We start from the raw sequence: 16,155 nt of genomic DNA, 5'->3' as shown, positions 1-16,155 counted from the left end.
CACAGTGGCGCAGTGGTTAGCACTGCAGCCTCACAGCTCCAGCGACCCGGGTTCAATTCTGGGTACTGCCTGTGGAGTTTGCAAGTTCTCCCTGTGTCTGCGTGGGTTTCCTCCGGGTGCTCCCGTTTCCTCCCACATGCCAAAGACTTGCTGGTTGATAGGTTAATTGGCCTTTATAAATTGCCCCTAGTAATAGGTAGGTGGTAGGGAAATATAGGGACAGGTGGGGATGTGGTAGTAATGTGGAATTAGTGTAGGATTAGTATAAAATGGGTGGTTGATGGTCGGCACATACTCGGTGGGCCGAAGGGCCTGTTTCAGTGCTGTATCTCTAAACTAAAACTAACACAGCAGCCAATACGTGCACAACAAGCTCCCACTAATAGCAATGAAGTAAATTACCAGTTAAGTTGTTTTAATGATGTAGATTGAAGGATAAATATTGATCAGGACACTAGCGAGAGCTTCACTCCTCTGGAGAAATAGTGCTTTGAGATCATTTATGTCCACCTGAAGAGGGCAGATGACCATGGTTTGATGTCTCATCTCAAAGATGGCACCTCCGACAGTGCAGCACATCCTCAGTACTGCACTGGAAGTGTCTGCCTGAATTTTGTGCTGCCGTCTCTGGGATGGTACTTAAATCATCTGCCTGAGAGGTGAAAGTGCTACCATGGCTGACGAGATGAAGGATGATATACAGATATGTCTGGAAATTGTCTTGGAGCTGCTTTCATAACATAGCCTGATGTGCAGTGCAACCTCTATAAGCTCAAAGGAGGGCATCTTCTATGCTCATGATGCAGAAGCCGTTCTGAGGAAATTCTCATCGAAAATCCATTAGTAATAGTGGTAAGTTTTAGCCTACGCCTGTCTACTGTTTTACTTCTGCTAAAAATGATTTGTTTTCTCTCTGACTGTTAGTTTTTATTTCTGATTAAAATTGTTCTGCTTTTCACCTTTCACCAATTCTCACACTGCTGTCACTTTTTACACAGCTGGAGGCTCTTACTACATGATCTCAAGGTCACTGGGCCCAGAGTTTGGAGGCGCTGTGGGCCTCTGCTTTTATTTGGGAACCACGTTTGCTGGAGCCATGTACATCCTGGGAACAATTGAAATTCTACTGGTGAGTTGCTGCACTTTCAGGAGAAAAATCATGCTCAAAACATTTCAGCGAAATCCTAATTCTTTCAAATCCTTAAAATAAAAAAAAATCTATTATTGAACACCATAGCATAGCCTCTTGTTGCTGTTCTGTCATTGGATTAGACCATGGCTGATTTCTATCTTAAATATACTCCAGCTGTCTGGAGCAGGCCTCACTCAACCTTCTGATTCAAATGAGAGTGCCATGGCTGACACCTAGGGTACTTTTCCAGCTCCTGAAGGCACTGTCTCTTATTGAGTCATAATTTCTTAGGCACTGCCACTTCTCTGGTACCTGACCTGTACAACTATTCTGCTGTGTGAGCTGAAAGAGGGAGTCCCTGGACAGCAGTGAGGAGCAGAATTCCTAACTAATTTTCTCCTTCCAGAGCTTGTTAGTTAGCTAGAGCCACTCCCCAGCATCAGTTTACTATAGAAGGTTTTTGACATGTTCAAAACTTTTAAATGCTGATTCCTGGATCTTAAAGCTCAAATGTTTCCAAACATGGTCTTTGAACTTCAGAATATTCTATCACAATTAACAGAAGCATGAAATTACTATTTTAATGAAAGATGTGTTCCACTGTAATTAATGACCTAATGAAATTGCATTCTGAGTAATTGCACATGTAAAAGTCACACATTCATTAGTTTTCATTAGCAGGTTGTTTATTATGGAGAAACACCAAAACTCTCCATTTTTTGCCTTCCTTGATTTACAGAAAAAAGAAAGCTTGCTTGCTTATTCCGCTCTTCTGGCCAGTCTGCCACCTGTTCCTTGCATCCTCTGTTAACTTGAGTACATCCAAGACTCTGTTGTCCTTATCCTAACTCATCAATTCCTGTTTACCTTTCACCCCTGTGCTCACTGACCTACAATGGTGATGTCTCAATAACATTTTTATCCTTCTTTTCAAATCCCTCCATGGCCTCATCCATCATACCTCTGTAACCTCCTCCCTTCCTACAATCCTTTAGATCCATGTGCTGCTCCAATTCTCCCTCTTGCACATCCCTGAATTTCATTACTGTACCATTGATGTCCTTGCATTCAGCTGCCAAGGCCCTAAGCTGTGGAATTCCCTCCCTCAGGCACTCTGCCTCTCTACATCTCTTTCTCTGTCCTCCTTTTTTAGATGCTTGTTAAATCCTAAATCCTTAGCTAAGCTTTTAGTCATCTCTTTAATATCTCTTTATGTGCCTCAGCGTCGGGTTTTGTTTGATAATGTCCCTGTAAAGTGCCATGGGTTGTTTCTCCATGTTAAAGGTACTCTACAAATGCAAGTTGTTGCATACTGTATCACGTAGAATGTTTTTCTTAAAGTCAATATTCACAAAATATAATTTCACCAAATCCCACTTCCTCAAGATAAAGCACTAAATAGTACATTATAGCCCCAGAAATAGGAGATGGGAGAATCAAGTGTGCTGATTTGGTGTGCTCCTGATATTCCAGACATTCTTGCATTTGTGCTCCCAGTAAGTGGGAGTCTACAAAGCAGGAGTGGAACAGCTTTGGAGTTTTAATAGTATAGAATCATACAGCACAGAAGTAGGCCATTAGCCCATTATGCCTTTGAAAGAGCTATCTAATTAGTCCCACTCTTTGTCCTTTCAAGTAAATATCTAATTCCCTTTTGAAAGTTACTATTTAATGGTGATAGTGCTTCGAGTACACACACTTTCAACAACCCGCTGCCCATCAACTACTTAGACGAGCAGTAATTCAAAAGTTAATTGCAATAAAGTTTACAAACCTGTCTTATTCCTACTCTGTGCACAAAAGTTCTTATGAAGCAACCTTTTGAAAAAAATTTATGTTGGTCTATCCCTATTAATCCACTTCTCAAGGTATCACTGAGAAGCAGGAAGATGTTTCCATAACTATCATGAATCCCACTTTGTAATTGGGTGACAGGAGGTACAATGGTAGCAGGGTGAGAAACTGAATTTCACTTTGTCCTGGCCCCAAGGTTGTGCCCTCCACTGGTGCTTTTAATGTGAACATAACCATAGGACTCGAAGGTCAAGGCACCTGATTTGGTGACTGGGAATTCTTATTGCCAATGTATTCGATGAATACTTTCAACTGTTTCATCTTATTGCCTAATACTGTCCTGCTGGAATAATGTGCACATTATTATCTCTGGCAAACACAGAATTGGGTTGGATTGATACTTTCAACAGCTGGATAGCTGGGTGACACTTGCTTTCAAGACTAGTATTTAAAGAAAAAAGTGGTTAGCACCTGTGGAACAGTATCCCAGTTTAAGCTTGTGTTCACACTTGATATGATAGGGGACAGGGATACAGAAATTGTAGGGAAGCGATCAAGTTTAAAAAAAAAAGTTTATGCCATTCTGTACCTGTTGCCAAAATGATGTAAATTATAGAATGGTGAATCAGTGGGGTTCTCTGGGTCTAAATGCACAACTTTTCTTCTAGACCTACATTGTTCCAAGTGCAGCTATTTTCAAAGCAGAGGATCCCAGCCAAGAAACCCAGGCCATGCTGAATAACATGAGGGTTTATGGCACATGTGCAATCACTCTGATGGCCACAGTTGTATTTGTCGGAGTCAAGTACGTCAACAAACTGGCTCTGGTTTTCCTGGCCTGCGTCATCCTTTCCATCCTCGCCATCTACGCAGGGGTCATCAAAACTGCCTTCACTCCGCCTGATTTTCCGTAAGTGCATCCATCCATCAGCCACCTTCGAAGGAGTTGCTTTGAATATTCCTCAAGAGCCTCGTCGCTTTTGGAATGAAGAATAAATTGTAATATTTTTGGTGTTCAAGATAAGACCTTTTTTATTTTCGATCTGTATGATCTATTTTCTCTCACATAGGAACAAGAATAGGCAATTCAGCCCCTTGAGCTTGTTCTGCCATTTAGATCAAGGCTGATCTGTATCTTAACTCCATTTACCTGCCTTGGTTTCATATCCCTTAATAATTCATTTACCTTGGTTCTGTACCCCTTAATAGCCTTGCCTAACAAAAATATGTCAATCTCAGTTTTGGAATTTCCAATTGAGCTAATCTCTAGCTTTTTGGCAGAGTGTTCCACATTTCCACTACTCTTTGTGCGAAAAAGTGCTTTGCAGCATCACCCCTGAACAGCCTAGCTCTAACTTTTAACGTATTACCCCCTAGTTCTGAACACTTGCACCGGAGGAAATAATTTCTCTATCTACCCTATCAACTCTGTTAATCATCTTCAGTCCCTTGATTAGATCATCCCTTAATTTTCTATATTAAAAGGAATACAAGCCTAATCTATGCAACTTGTCCTCATAATTTAACCCTTTTACCCCATTCAATTTTTTCCCCCTCCTCAGGTGCTGCCTGTTGCTGGGGTGCATATTCACAGGTAGCGACAGTTGTTAAATACCTTGCCCAATTTGAGGCTTCCCAGTGCCCAAAGAAACATTCCTTGTCATTTTCATGAGAGGGGACACAAAATGAGCAGTGTCAGAGAAACAGACACTCAACTAGACACCATGGCTATCCCTTTAAAATGACTTCAGTTGTGATGGGACTGTCACTATCCTGTCTGTTTTTTACTCATATTTGCTATTATGTTTGTAAGACTTCTTGTCCAATATTGATACTGGACGAGCAGAAATTTTATCCAATATTGGGAAAACTGAAGCCATTGTCTTTAGTCGCTGCCACAAACTCCACTGCCTGAGCGACCGACTCCATTCCTCTCCCTGGCAACTGTCTGAACCAGACGCTTTGCAACCTTGGTGCCGTATTTAACCCCAAGATAAGCTTCCAACCACATCTGCGCAATCACAAAAGCTGCCTATTTCCACCTCTGCAACATCGCCTGATTTCGCCCCTGCCTCAACTCATATGCTGATGAAACCCACATCCATGCCTTTGTTACCTCTAGACTTGACAATTCTAATGCGCTCCTGCAGGCCTCCCACGTTCTACCTTCAGTACACTTGGTCATTCAAAATTGCTGCCCGTCTCCTAACTCGTACCAAATCCTATTCACCCATCACCCCTCATGCTTGCCGACTGACACTGGCTTCCAGTTAATCAACGCTCATTTAAAAAATTCTCATCCTTGTTTTCAGATTCCTCCATGGCCTCAACCCTCCTTATCTTTGTAATCTTCTGCAGCCCCACAACCCACTGAGATATTTGTGCTGCTTCAATTCTGGCATCTTTGATTTGAATTACTCTACCATTAGTAGCTGTTCTTTTTTCAACTGCCAAGGCCGTAAGCACTGGAATTCCCTTCCTAAACCCCTCTGCCTCTCTATCTCTTTCCTTCTTTGAGACACTCCTTAAAACCTACATCTTTGCCTAAACTTTTGGTCATCTGTCCTAATATCTCATGTGGCTCGTTGTCTTATAATGACCCTGTGAAGGGCCTTGGGATATTTTGTTATATTAAAGGCACTATATAAATACAAGTTGTCATTGTTATTATAAGGCTGTGTGTGAGGGTTTAAAAAACCCTCATTTTTCTAATTATGAACTTTATTGTAACTCATCCAAGTGAATTACTATTTCAAAGACTAGGGCACTAAGTCCCTGGGTCTGTATCCAAGGTTATATGACTTTTAATCTTTTTATACTTTAGTCCTTTGACTTCAATCTTTTGTAACATTGCTGATTTCTTGAAGTGGTCATGTGTTCCCAATACTGAAGCATAGATTTTTTTATGATCAGCAATATTTAAAAATAACACTAATAAAAAAATCCAGGCTTAGAACTCTTTGAACATTTGAGAAATTTGATTACAATTTCTCAGGCTTAATTTTACAAAACAGAACCAGAAGAGGGCATTCTTAGTAGTAGCTGCCTACCATCATGGAGTTCTCGTTGCTTACCTCCTGCTATCCTACCATCATAGGGTAGAACTGAAGATTTACTTTTATTGGGAGAATTGAGAACCTGCATGTACATGTGCCAAACTTTTTCTCTTGCGGCTAGGCTGCCGCAACTGCGGCAGGGTGATCGTATTACTGACCCCAGTGAATTTCCCTGGCACAGTTTTATTTTTTCTCCACTCTTGGCTATGATAAACACCTAGAATATGCTACAATTAAGATGTTACAGCCCAAGACATTGGGAGAGTTTAAATGTCTTTGGGATATAAGGCAGAGTGAGTTGGAGCACAAAAGGATAGGCTTTGATGGGTTGAATGAAATTTTCGTCATCTTGACATCGTGGGGGTAGTTGTGACTTGGGGCAATATCGATACAACTGCTTGCTATACATCTTTCCCGATTTTTTTTATTTCTATTGTAGTCAATGGAATGGGAGAGAGGTATATGGGGCAGCTGAATCGATTATCACCCAAAGTTAAAATTACCCCCAATGTGTTCTTCCACTATTAATAGGATTGTTACATTGTGGGTGTAGAAATAGAAAAACGTTTCCACAGTTCTGATCTCCTACACTTGTGACCAGGTGACTCCTTGTTCACCCATGTCCTTGTCTTTGTCATATTTTTCACATTGCTATTTTATATGTTACTATTTTCCTGCCCTCCACAGCCTCTGTATGCTTGGAAATCGGACCTTAGCCTGGCAAGCCTTTGATGTGTGCGCTAAGGTTGTAACTGAAGGCAACCAGACAGTGACCACTCGGCTCTGGCAACTCTTCTGTGATGGCCCCTATCTCAACGCCACTTGCAATGAATACTTTGCACTCAACAATGTCACAACTGTTCAAGGGATTCCTGGGATTGCAAGCAAAGTAATAGTTGGTAAGTATTGATCAGGAAAAAGTAGATATTCTCGCAGTCGCATGAAGAAGAGGTTTTAATAGTCGAGTTAATTTGTGGCAGGAGTTGAAACACACTTGGAAGGTTGCCTGCTCCCTCACTTAAAGAGGGAAACTTCCTCCCTACATGTCAATAATGGTACTTTCTGTCATATTTTTTAAAAAAAAAAGTGTAAAGATTAAACTCAATCTCGTTGGTACAATTACCAAAGCAGAAGCAAAATACCATGGATGCTGGAAACCAGGAACAAAAACACAAAATGTTGGAAAACACTCAACAGATGAGGCAGCAACTGTGGAGCAAGAACTAGAGTTAACATTTCAGGTCAAGAATCTTTCATCAGAGCCCATTATTTTAACACTGAGAATAAAATAAATTTATAGTACGTGGCATCAACTACCTTTGCATAACACCATCTGGATTATTAACCTTTGTACATATCTGTTTCCTATTTTTCTGATGACACCGTGTATTATCTTGAAGAGATTCAATTACAGAATGATGCAACGCAGAAGGAGACCGTTCGGCTCGTGGTGCTCTTTGAAGGAGCTATTCAAATAGTCTCCCTCTCCTGCTGTTTGCCCATGATCAATGCTGGTGACTTTTAATATATCCTGATAATTTTTTCTTTTTATTCTGTAACTACCATTCATGAGGGTAAATCTTTGACCATAGGGTATTTTTCTCTGGTCCACTTAGTATTCCGGAATATAGAACCAAATTTTAAACTGTGCTGTCATAAGTAACATATTCCCTTTGCTCTGTTTATTGGTCATCTATGTTAATAGAGAATATAAAGTGTTTTTGAAATTTCTTCAGAAACTGAGCTGAAGTGCTGGCAACTGTGTTGAAGACCTGCAAGATTGACTAGAGTAAAAGAGCACACAAGGTAGATCATAGAGGTCATGATTCTATACCACCAAGTTTGGATTTTAAAATCCTGCTGATTTCAGAAGAAAGGGAAGTAAGATATTTTGCATTTGAGATAGAGGAGAATGAAAGAAATTAGAGTTTGTTCAATGAGTCTCGACTTCAACGCACTGAGAGGTGGAATGATGGCAGTAAATTCGCAAAGAGACGGTATGGAGAACTGATGAGAAGCATTTGAAGAGATGGCAATAGACGCTGTTAAGTTTGGATGCACAAATCTTGAGGACCTTGGCAGCTAATCCACAAATGCATTTACTTTGGAACAGTTATTAAATGGGAGTTTTCAGTCTCTAAACTTCAAACGTATTAATAGCAATGCTTCAAATCTTTAAATCCTACTTCATGATCTGCTTCAGTGGTGAAAGACGCTTTCATCCAGTGGGAAATGAAATGTGCTGATCCAAGTTTTGGCTTTGAACCAGACATCTCGGAATTGAGCCTTCCTGGAATGAAGTAGCAGTACATCAGAAGCTTTTGTTTACACTGCTTTTTCCCAGCTATGGAGGGTTCTACTTACGCTTCTGAAAGCAGTAACCCAGATAAAGAGATGCACTGTGCTGAATTGACAGACTGAACTCCTGGAAAGCTGTAATGTTAGTGATGATTTTATCTTTGCACTGTTTTATTTTATTCATTCATGGGATGTGAGCGTCGCCCATCCCTAATTCCCCTTGAACTGAGTGTCTTGCTGCACCATCTCAGAAGGCATTTAAGAGTCAACCACATTGCTGTGGATCTGGAGACACATGTACGCCAGACCAGGAAAGCATGGCAGATTTCTTTCCCTAAAGGACATTAGTGAATCAGATGGGTTTTTAACAACAATGGACAATTCCAGATTTTATTAATTGAATTCAAATTTCACCATCTGCCCTGGTGGGATTTGAACCCATGTCCCCAGGGCACTAGCCTGGGCCTTTGGGCTACTAATCCAGTGACATTAACAGAACGCCACTGCCTTTGTGTAAATCCAGAGCTAGAACCAGGGCTAGCTGCAGAACAAAGTGGAATAGGACTTACTGGAGGATAGAATCTTTTTTCCTCCTGTCAGACTGGGGCCTTAATTCTGGGTTGTCCTTACACAACCTCTGCATTGATGCTGTACAAAAACCATTCCAAACTAGCACTACCACTGTACTGTAAATGCACCCTGGTGATAGCAGTACAACTGAAGTAAGTATGAGGAACAATTGTTATTTATGGTTCTAGCGGTATCCTACAATGCAGGGCAAATGCATAGATAATCAAAGTACAACGCAGTGAGACAAAAGGTTCAGTGAAACAGAAGGACGCTTGAAGACAGAAACTGCTGGAAATGCTCAAAAGGTCAGGCAACATCTTTGGAGAGAGAAACCAAGTTCATGTTTCAGTTCCAATGAATGGTCATCAACTTAATGTTCACGTTTCTCTCACCACAGATGCTGCCTGAGCTGCTGGGGGGGCTGGAAAATGCATCCAGGAGAAGGCTGCCACGCACCCTGATGCTGGGAGGGCCTGGCCCGATATTGGTGGCGAGGCCTTTTGGCAGCAGCAATCCCCCCTCTACCTCTGTCAAAGTAACATCATTGGCGTAGGGGATGGTTGGAAGGGTTTTAGATGAAAGTTGATGCACTTTTGAGGGGAGTGGGGTAGAAGGTCAGGTGGACAAGGCAAGTGTTTTGTGGGGGGGGGAGAAAGAGGGCAAGTAATTAATTTTATGGTTGTGAGGAGGGTGGGAGAGGGGCAAATTAAATGTATTTTCTTTCATTCACTGTTTCTTTAAATATTTAAATGTAACGGTAGGGTTCAAAGCCCTCTTTTTAAAAAAAAAAAATAGTGTCATGCCTGCGCACAGTCAGCTGACACCTTTGCCAGGACCAGCCAGCCTGCCCTTTCCACATGATCGCAGGGTTTGGAGGGGGGGTGGGGAGCAGGCTGCCCCCAGCTATTTAAATGAGCCACCGCGCTCAGGATTGCGGCAGCTCTCCGACACGCGGTCCTTGCGGGTAGGCCGCCATTGTTTTCACCCATTGTCGATTTCGGCAGTGGGAGTACAAGTTTCAGCCCAAAGTTTCTGGTGTTGAGTGGTTGGCTGTGTACGGTGATCTCCTGGCTTGCATTAGTCTTGGAAAATGAGTGCCACCCCTGAAGAAATCCAGAATATGAAGTGCTCTTGTAATTCTGGAACAAAAACTTTAAAGACACTATAAAAATGCAATTTAATGTTGCAAAACGTCCCAAGGCACTTCACGGGAGCATTATCAAACTAAGGTTGACACCGAACCACATAAGGAGATACTAGGACATCAAAGAGGTAGGTTTATAAGCAGTCTTAAAAGAGGTAGAGTGATGGAGAGCATTAGGGAACTCCAGAGCTGAGGGTTTCGGCAACTGAAGGCACAGCCGCAAATGGTGAAGTCACGAAAATCGCAGATGTGGAAGAGGTCAGAATTGGTGGAGCCTAGAGATCTCTGATGGCTGTAGGACTAGAGGACGTTACAGAGCAAGTATGAATGCAACATCACAGTTACAACACTGTCCATTGACTTCAGTTATGTTAGGTGTCACAATAGTCATAAGCTCAAGGGGAATAGTTTTACCTTATCTCAGAAGACTGACTGGATAGGATTTGCCACCTGTTATACACCTTGCCAAATTCTACTTTCCATTGAGTCATTTGGAAGTAACTTTGGGTGGATGTAAAATGTACAATAGATCCAATCATAGGTTAAAATTAGTCCTCAGATTTTAACAGATTAAAGGGTTGGAGAGGGGGAAAGCATTTAAAAAAAAGTGTAGTAACTGCCTTGGAAGAATGAGAAGTGTGTATTGTAGATTTCATAGTCAGTGACAAAGTGGCAGCGTTCACCACTGACTTTGAAGAAAGCGGCCCACTTAGATCTAGCGATCTTTGTGGTGTGGATTCCCCCTTTCCCAACATTACTTTGATTCTAGTGTCCGCTCAAGGAAATCTCTGATATCCAGCAACGTTGATGTCATGATAATAGCTAAGCAGCCAGTCACATTGAAGAATTCTCATAGATAGCAAACCAGGAAGTAAAATAAAAAATCCATTGCTTTTTAATCTTTTTTACAGACAGTGAAATAAAGGTTTGAACATACACAGAAGATTTAAGATAAAAGCTGTAACATAATAAACCAAGTTTTAATAACACTATTTTAAAATCTGTTGTTTGTTTTATCATAAACGAGAAATTTGACATTCTACAAACATAAAATTAGTTCTTCAGGATCAGAGAGGTTGCTCAGCAGTAATTATGAACGTAGTGTGCCATTTTTATTAGTGTTAGTTAGCGAATGCAAATCCCCGGAGCCAAGCGATACCCTCCTCATTTGCTGAATTTGAGGTGAGTGGTCTGCCACTTAGTCTGTAGAGGGGACACTCCTCGGTAATGTGCAGCATTATTTGTGTCTCTGCACGTATGCCGTTTAAAAACCCAGTTGCACCTCTTTCAATAAGGCATAACGTTTTCAAGATTTTTTTTTTTTTACAGTGAGACTAGTAGCATAAAAAGTGGAAATTCATTTCAATTCAAGTGACTGCAAACTGATTTCCATCTACTGAGTCTTCAGCAGTGCACCCTGTGAAGGAGCAGGGAATCGCCTGACAGCAACTTCTGGATTTCTGCGTTTAACTGCACATTTGCAGACACCAGAACTTGCTGTCAATTTTACAGTTGTAAAAACGACGAATGCTGACAGTCTCACTGTTGGTAAAATGGCAAAATCTGAGCCATTAATTTTCATTATTTTGAATTAGTTCTTTCATTACCAAAACACACACTGCACTTTGTTTCTTTCTTTTCATACCAGACAACATTTGGAGTAGCTATGGACCCCAGGGGGAAATCTTGGAACAGCAAAGAATACTATCTGTACCTGCCTCAGAGGGTGAAACAAACATGGGACTCCCATATGTGTTCAGTGACATCACAACCTACTTCACCATGCTGGTTGGCATCTATTTTCCTTCCGTGACAGGTGAGTTTTGTGACTGTGAAGGCACAGTGAGCAGTACAATTTCTGTCCCATCCTGTGAATAATGTGCTGTCTCCTTTTGTCTTCTTTAAAAGAACACGTTTGTAGCCCTCATGAGTTTATCCTTCCCCCTCCTCTCCTGAAAATGTTGTGTTGCTAGGAATTCTGGCTTCCCTTTAGGGACTTCTCCAGAATCTCAGAATTGTAACAGCACAGAAGTAGGCTATTTTTGGCCTGTTGTGGCTGCGCTAGCTCTCTGAAAGCACAATTTACCTATTGCCACTCCCCAGCCTTCTCCCTGTAGCCTTGCACACTCTTTTTCAGATAACAATCCAATTCCCTCTTGAATGCCTCGATTGAAGCTGGCTCCACCACAGTCTCAGGCAGTGCATTTCAGATCCTAACCACTCGCTGCATGAAAAAGGTTTTCCTCATGTCGCTATTGCGTCTTTTGCCAATTGCCTTCAATCTGGGCCCTCTTGTTCTCGATCCCTCCACCAATGAACAGTTTTTCCCTATCTACCCTCATGATTTTGAATAGCAAATCTTCTCTCAACCTTCTCTTCAAAGAAAACAGTCCCAACTTCTCCAATCTATCAATGTCACTGAAGTTCCTCATTCCTGGAACTATTCTCATGAATCTTTTCAGCACTCTCTCTCTTCAATGCCTTCACATCTTTCCTGAAGCATGGCTTCTAGAACTGGATACAATACTCTAGCTGAAGCCGACCCAGTGTTCTATACAAGTGGCTGAGCCTGTAAATGATTTGGGAATTTTTTTCCCAGCACTGCCTTGTGTTTGTGCTGAAAAGATAGTTTCTATCAGCATCATCTTCATCCTGCAAAACTCTCACCCAAATACATGCTGTGCCGGGCGCCCAGGTTTAATAATTTACCCCCCTTACTGTAGTAAATACCATTGGAAATCATCTGAGGTACTTACATTCTCCTGACCTTTTTTTGAACGGTGCATTTCATGCCTTTGGGCTTGTACATATAAGCTAAAACTAATCGTTTAATCTACAGGTTGAATAATATGAAAGCTCAAACAAAACTGAATATGAGCAAAATGTTCGAGATTGAAGGCAACCCATATTTAAACATTGTTATCAAACAGCAAGAGTGAGCTCGTACATAATAATGAATAAAGCACTTGATTCTGACTAAGGTTCCTTTTCCCTTAACAGGTATCATGGCTGGTTCAAATAGGTCTGGAGATTTGAAGGATGCCCAGAAATCCATCCCTACTGGAACACTGTTAGCAATTATTACAACCTCTTTCATTTGTATCCTTACCCTGCGAAATCATCATACTAATCTGAATGTGAAATACTTAAATACACTAGAATTGTTAGTGTTCTGGTGGGGTGGGTGCGGCCATGGGGGTACAGTACCCTAGTTGCTATGACGCTGGACTGACATAGAATGGGGAACCCACCGCCAAGAGCTGCCAGCTAATCATGGCCGGCAGCTCAGCAGTATTGGCAGTGCCACCAGGAGCAGTGGCCACTGCTGGTACTGCAGAGGCCTCGGACCCAGGCCCAGCACTAGAACCCTAGACAAGAGATAGGTGAGGTAGGGTCGCTGGGGCCAGCCCGGAAGGCGCTGGTGAGGGGTGGGGGGGGGGTGGTTGTTCAGTCTAGAGGGAGTGGGCTCCCAGGGGGTAAAATTGTTCCTGGTGGGAGTCCTCCGTATGCCACAAATTGCCCATGAAGGAAGGACCCCCTCCCCTCCATCCCAAGCTCGCAGGGAGGGCGCCTTGTAAAACAAGGCGTCCTTCCCCCAGCTGCTGGTAAGGTCACAGCGGCAGTGGGAAGAGGTCCTTAATAAGCCACTTTAAGGCTTCAATTGGCCTGTGGGTGGGAAGGCCGTCGTCGGCCTCCACCCCCCCCACTTCCTCTGACCCGCCTTGGGGGCCTGTAAAATCCTAGTCAAAATGTCAATGAAACCTTGTTGCAACAACCCAGCTATTTGACTAATGCTTCAGGGAAAGAAACCTGCCACCGCTACTTACTCTACATGTGATTCCTGCCTCACAATTAATGCCCAGAGGGCAACTTGGATGAGCAATAAATATTGCCAGTGTAGCTAAATCCCAGGAATACATTTTTATATATTACAAAAAAAGTGCTGGAAATACTCAGCAGGTCTGGCAACATTTGTGGACAGAGCAACAGAGTTAACGTTTCAGATTGATGACTTTTCATCAGAAATGGCAAATGTTAGAAATGTAATAGGTTTTGAGCAAGTGAAAGGGGGAGGGGGGAAAGAGAGCAAAAGGGAAGGTCTGTGATTGGGTGGAGGGCAGAAGAGCTTAAATGACAAAAGATTTCATGGAACAAAAGGCAAAGGGAGTGGTAATAGTTGTAGTAAAAGGCATAAGATTTGTCCAGAGTAAGTGTTAATGGAAAAATAATGAACAACTCTGTCCGAAAGCAAAAACATGAAAAACAAGTTTAAGATCGGCACATGGTTTAAAAAAAAATCAATGGGGGTCGTGGTGTGAAATTGTTGAATTCCATGAGTCCAAAGACTGTAAAGTGTCTAATCGAAAGATGAGGTGCTGTTCCTCAAGCTTACGTTGAGTTTCACTGGAACGCTGCAGCAGGCCGAGGACAGAAATGTGGTCTATAAACTATTGATTTTTCTGTATTATCAGAAGCAAGTTGATTGATGAAATGTGGCCAGTCTGCTTCTCAGCAAATCACTCCTCTGGCTTTCCCTCACACTGCTGGATCACAAGTAGTTTCCACAATTGAGCTAGAATGCTGAGAACAGGCTCTGTCTGCAAATCTTGGTGTGTTTTCAGTAATTCATTTTTCATTATGTATAACTGTTGTGATAACTTTAATTTAAATTCCATGCTCATTTCAGAGAAGTGTGCTTCCTTTGATGTTTCGTCAGACTTGCGGAAGGTTCACGTCAGAGGAAAGTGGCCCCTCTACCCTCCCTCCTGTCGCCACACCCTCACAAAAAATATTTGATATTTTACTTTGATAAACCACAATCCCTAATTGGTGAGCGATCACTGTAAAGTTTATGACTCATTAAAATGTTCCAATAACCAGTACAGAATACTAATGCAAATGTAACCGTGGTCCCCACACAGGATTTTTATTGTGACCCTGGTTTACCAAACATTACAACTAACCTAAGTAACATTACCTTTTTTTTTAAAGAAAAAAAGCCATAATTTCCTTAATAATCAACAAAGACTTGTCGTGCATTATCTTGTTTGGCGCTTGCATTGAAGGTGTGCTGTTAAGGGACAAGTAAGCAATTTGCTCAAATTTATGGAGTTCTGTCATATTGTGTAGAAAAACTGCATGTCTATTTTTACTGCCGATCAGTATATTACAAAACATATAAAGTGATCCGAGCTATCATTCATGTCCGTCAGTGCACATAAATGTTTGGTCACTGGCATACCAAGAGTGTGATAATCGAAGTGAGCATTTAAATTAGATATTCTTATGCTCTTCTGCAGTAGTGTAATGAAGCTCTAATTAAATAGTGGGCATTGCTCCACAATTGTTGACGCAATGTTTTCAAGTATTAGCAATTTTTCTTTTCTTCCCTTCTGTCTCTGCTCTGTATTTTTTTTTCTGTTGGATCTTTTATTCCCCCTGTTTTAGTCTGAACCCAGCATAAATGACTCCGCTAATTTCATTCTCGTCGCTATCTGTATCTTCCAAGCGTTGTGCTGCAGAGCAGACAGTTGGTGTGATTTATTTGGAGCTGAATGATTTGCCTGTAGAATTGTCCGAAAGAAGAAGGGATAAGAAATATTTATGTTTATAAAGTGACTCTGAGGCGAGAGTGCTACCACTGAGCAAGTGGAAAATATTCAATTGCCCTCTAATGTGTGTCATTCTAACAAAAACAAGACCCAATTTTCAAAATTTTGCATTGCATTTCTTCATAGAGTGCATTACTATTATTTTTATGATGCCAATCTAACCCCTTGTAATTCAATCCTAGGGTACTTGCAGTTGCATGTGCCATTTAATTATAGAGGGTCCATTGAAAGTTTGTTTGAGAACTATATTGGAACCCCTTGCCCCCCAAAAAAGTTCAATAAATAACACTGTGCATTGCTAATAAACTGTTGGATTCATTTAGTTCAGTATTAATTGTCAAATGAGACTGGGATTTTTTTAGCCAATGGTGTGATAGTAACTATGCATAGTTTAAAGTCTTTTAAAGGGAGTTCTGCACAGAATGGGTCACAGACTTTCCTTGTTCAACACTGGGGCAATGATTATCTTTTGGTTAAGTTGTTGATTCAACAATTGACCTGCAGCAGCAGTCAAGATATGAAGATGGGTTGACTTATTATACCATGAAT

General features: G+C 41.5%; 1 protein-coding gene across 9 annotated transcripts in view; it reads left to right on the top strand.

Moving 5' to 3' along the window:
• The window catches only part of LOC137383106 (solute carrier family 12 member 7-like), a 238,156-nt gene that overhangs the window by 183,461 nt on the left and 38,540 nt on the right, over positions 1-16,155 (top strand). For all 9 annotated transcript variants that reach the window (XM_068055652.1, XM_068055650.1, XM_068055653.1 and 6 more), the window contains 6 exons: positions 999-1,129; positions 3,595-3,836; positions 6,670-6,881; positions 11,643-11,810; positions 12,995-13,093; positions 15,022-15,079. In XM_068055652.1, the coding sequence (XP_067911753.1) occupies positions 999-1,129; positions 3,595-3,836; positions 6,670-6,881; positions 11,643-11,810; positions 12,995-13,093; positions 15,022-15,079 (910 nt within the window). The remainder of the gene's footprint in view (positions 1-998; positions 1,130-3,594; positions 3,837-6,669; positions 6,882-11,642; positions 11,811-12,994; positions 13,094-15,021; positions 15,080-16,155) is intronic.

The sequence above is a fragment of the Heterodontus francisci genome, chromosome 2 (assembly GCF_036365525.1).
Source record: "Heterodontus francisci isolate sHetFra1 chromosome 2, sHetFra1.hap1, whole genome shotgun sequence".
Classification (NCBI taxonomy): domain Eukaryota; kingdom Metazoa; phylum Chordata; class Chondrichthyes; order Heterodontiformes; family Heterodontidae; genus Heterodontus; species Heterodontus francisci.
Note: the sequence above shows the minus strand (reverse complement) of the source record. Positions and strands in the feature narration are given on the sequence as shown.